Here is a 2,351-nt window from a genome sequence, read left to right as displayed (position 1 = left end):
TCACTGCTGCTGGTGGGCTCACTCTGTCCCCGTGTTTGAGAGTCAGGGCCATGTACCTGCTGTTCACTGCTGCTGGTGGGATCACTCTGTCCCCGTGTTTGAGAGCTGGGGCTGGGTATCTGCTGTTCACTGCTGTGCTGCAGCTCCACGTCTGTGAGCGCCTTTGTCTGCTTGGGGGCTGCAAACGCCTCTGTGAACTTCAGCCGGAAGGATTTGGAAAGGTGGTAATAGAGAATGGGGTCAAAGCAGAGGTTTGAGACTGCAAACAGCAGGGTAGACTCCTTGGCTTTGAAGAGGGCCCGTCTGAGGGGGCAGCTGGCCGTGGTGTCCCTCTGGCTCAGCGTGTAGGGGATGCGCACGGCGTGGTAGGGCACGAAGCAGAGCAGGTACCCGGCCGTCACCAGCAGGATGTGGGTCAGCGCCTTCCTCACGCTGCCGTAGCTCTCGCTGTACTTGTGGCGGTGGAGTTGTCTGACGACGAGGAAATTGGAAATCAGGATCACGGCTGAGAAATTCAGGAATATCGCCGTGCATATGAAATTAGTGAACACGTGCCAGTCTCTCCCAAACTTGGTTTTGAAGTCGATGCATCCCGCGCCGGGTCTTTCCTCGATGTGTTGTATGGGAATAGCCATGTTAGGCACAGTTATGAGGAGAACCATGAGCCACACGACCACCGACAGCGTCTTGGCAAAGCCCGGCTCCTGGATGCGGTAGATCTTAGAGCTGTGCATCAACTGCAGGCAGCGATCCATGCTCACAAATCCCAAAAATATGATTGACAAATACATGTTCAGATAGATGAAACAGGCTGTAACCTGGCAGTGGAATATTCTCAGATTCCAGGACGCAATTCCTAGGTCAACAATAATCTTCATTGGCAAAGTCAAAGTTAACAAGAAATCTGCAGTGAGGAGGTTGATTAAGTAGATGCTCATAGGCTTGTGTTTCTGATGCTTCTGTGTGAATGCCCACAGTGCGAAAAAGCTTCCAATAATTCCCATAAGAAAAATCAAGTAGTAAAAATAGGTAAAAGGTTCCATTTCTTCATAGATATGGCATTCTGAAATGTTGCTTGACATTGTAAACTCCTGTGTGAGTTGGCTTTGCTGACTTGAGGTATCAAGGACCTACAAAAAGAACCAAGAGGACATCATTGACATCTGCCTTTCCTAAGAGACAGCAATTATTCTCTTAGAATTTTGTTTGATTAATTTCAAGAAAAAATGCAATTAGGAAGAAATATTTTTCTCGCTCTTCGTGCTGCTTCCCAGATACTCAGGAGGGCTTTGTTCTCATGTTGGAAGACTTAGGAATATATTAGGATTTGTTCCTGAGCCTTCTGAGCAGCTTTTCCACTAGAGCAGCCTTTCTGGGAGGGCTTGGTTCGACACCCTCCCTCAGCCAAGGTGCCAGAGAAAAAGGTTTGAATCTATTTAAGCATCTAGTTAATAATGCTAAAACTTCATAACTTTCTTTTTTTTTAAGGATTGAAACTATGCCTATAAAAAAGTAATCTTTGTACCAGCCTTGTTCTATAAAAATGTGCTGGGAGTTCTGAGTGAATGCACTGGCAGACCAATATGTGCATATGTCTAATGGGTGAGCAAATGGTTCTGATCAGTCCTGAGGTTTGCACACTGCTCTCTCTTCCCACTTGAACAAATTAATCGTATGTTTTTATGAAACTTTTAGGAAAAGCACATTTTGAAAGAAGCAGATAAGTAATGTTGCTCACTACCTTTGTAGGCTTCACTAGAAATTAAAGGGAAGAAGAGTAAAAAATATTGGTCCTATTTCAACTAAATATATGACTCCATGACTGAGGGGCTTGTTTGTTTGCTACACTGCAGGCTGCTGCATAGAATGGCTGTGGGAAAAGCTGTTCCTTTGAATTTCTTAGAATGAAACCCAATACATTTATGTCTTGAGTAGCATCAGAATGCAACACTTCTATTTCTTTATATTGTTTCTAATTTTAATACATGATATAAGAGAACTACTGCAACTGCATGTATAATTTCTGCTGTAAAATATGTATCCAGATGTGCATAATTTGTAAAGCAAAATGATTGCAGATACTGCAGTGGTTTAAAAGGGGGAGGAAGCAGTTCACTCCTTGCAGTTGGCTTTCTGCAGGCCTCTGTTGTGCTGAGCACAGGTCTCTGGGTGGAATGGAGCGTGGTGTGTGTGGTGAGGTGAGGGCAGGCGGTGCTGGGCTCGCTGCTCCCCGGGCGCTGGAGTTCCTGCCCTGCCCTCGGTGCTGCCCGGATCGTCCCGTCCTGTGCGGGGCGAGGAGCCCCCGGCAAACTGAGCCCTGAGGGGCTGCTGGGCTGGAGCCCCCGGCAAAC

The 2,351-nt window shown here is 46.6% G+C and overlaps 2 protein-coding genes across 2 annotated transcripts in view; one reads left to right on the top strand and one right to left on the bottom strand.

The window, feature by feature from the left end:
- MED12L (mediator complex subunit 12 like) overlaps positions 1 to 2,351 on the top strand; it is a 91,748-nt gene that overhangs the window by 25,271 nt on the left and 64,126 nt on the right. The gene's annotated exons all lie outside the window — the stretch shown is intronic.
- The window catches only part of GPR171 (G protein-coupled receptor 171), a 3,637-nt gene that overhangs the window by 904 nt on the left and 382 nt on the right, over positions 1 to 2,351 (bottom strand). Inside the window, exon 2 of the mRNA XM_027647343.1 lies at positions 1 to 1,130. This exon is cut by the window's left edge and continues 904 nt beyond it. Within this exon, the coding sequence (XP_027503144.1) occupies positions 1 to 1,082 (1,082 nt within the window). The 5' untranslated portion in view covers positions 1,083 to 1,130. The remainder of the gene's footprint in view (positions 1,131 to 2,351) is intronic.

Source organism: Corapipo altera, unplaced genomic scaffold, assembly GCF_003945725.1.
Source record: "Corapipo altera isolate COAL_440 unplaced genomic scaffold, ASM394572v1 113, whole genome shotgun sequence".
Lineage (NCBI taxonomy): Eukaryota > Metazoa > Chordata > Aves > Passeriformes > Pipridae > Corapipo > Corapipo altera.
This window is presented reverse-complemented; position numbering and strand designations above follow the sequence as displayed.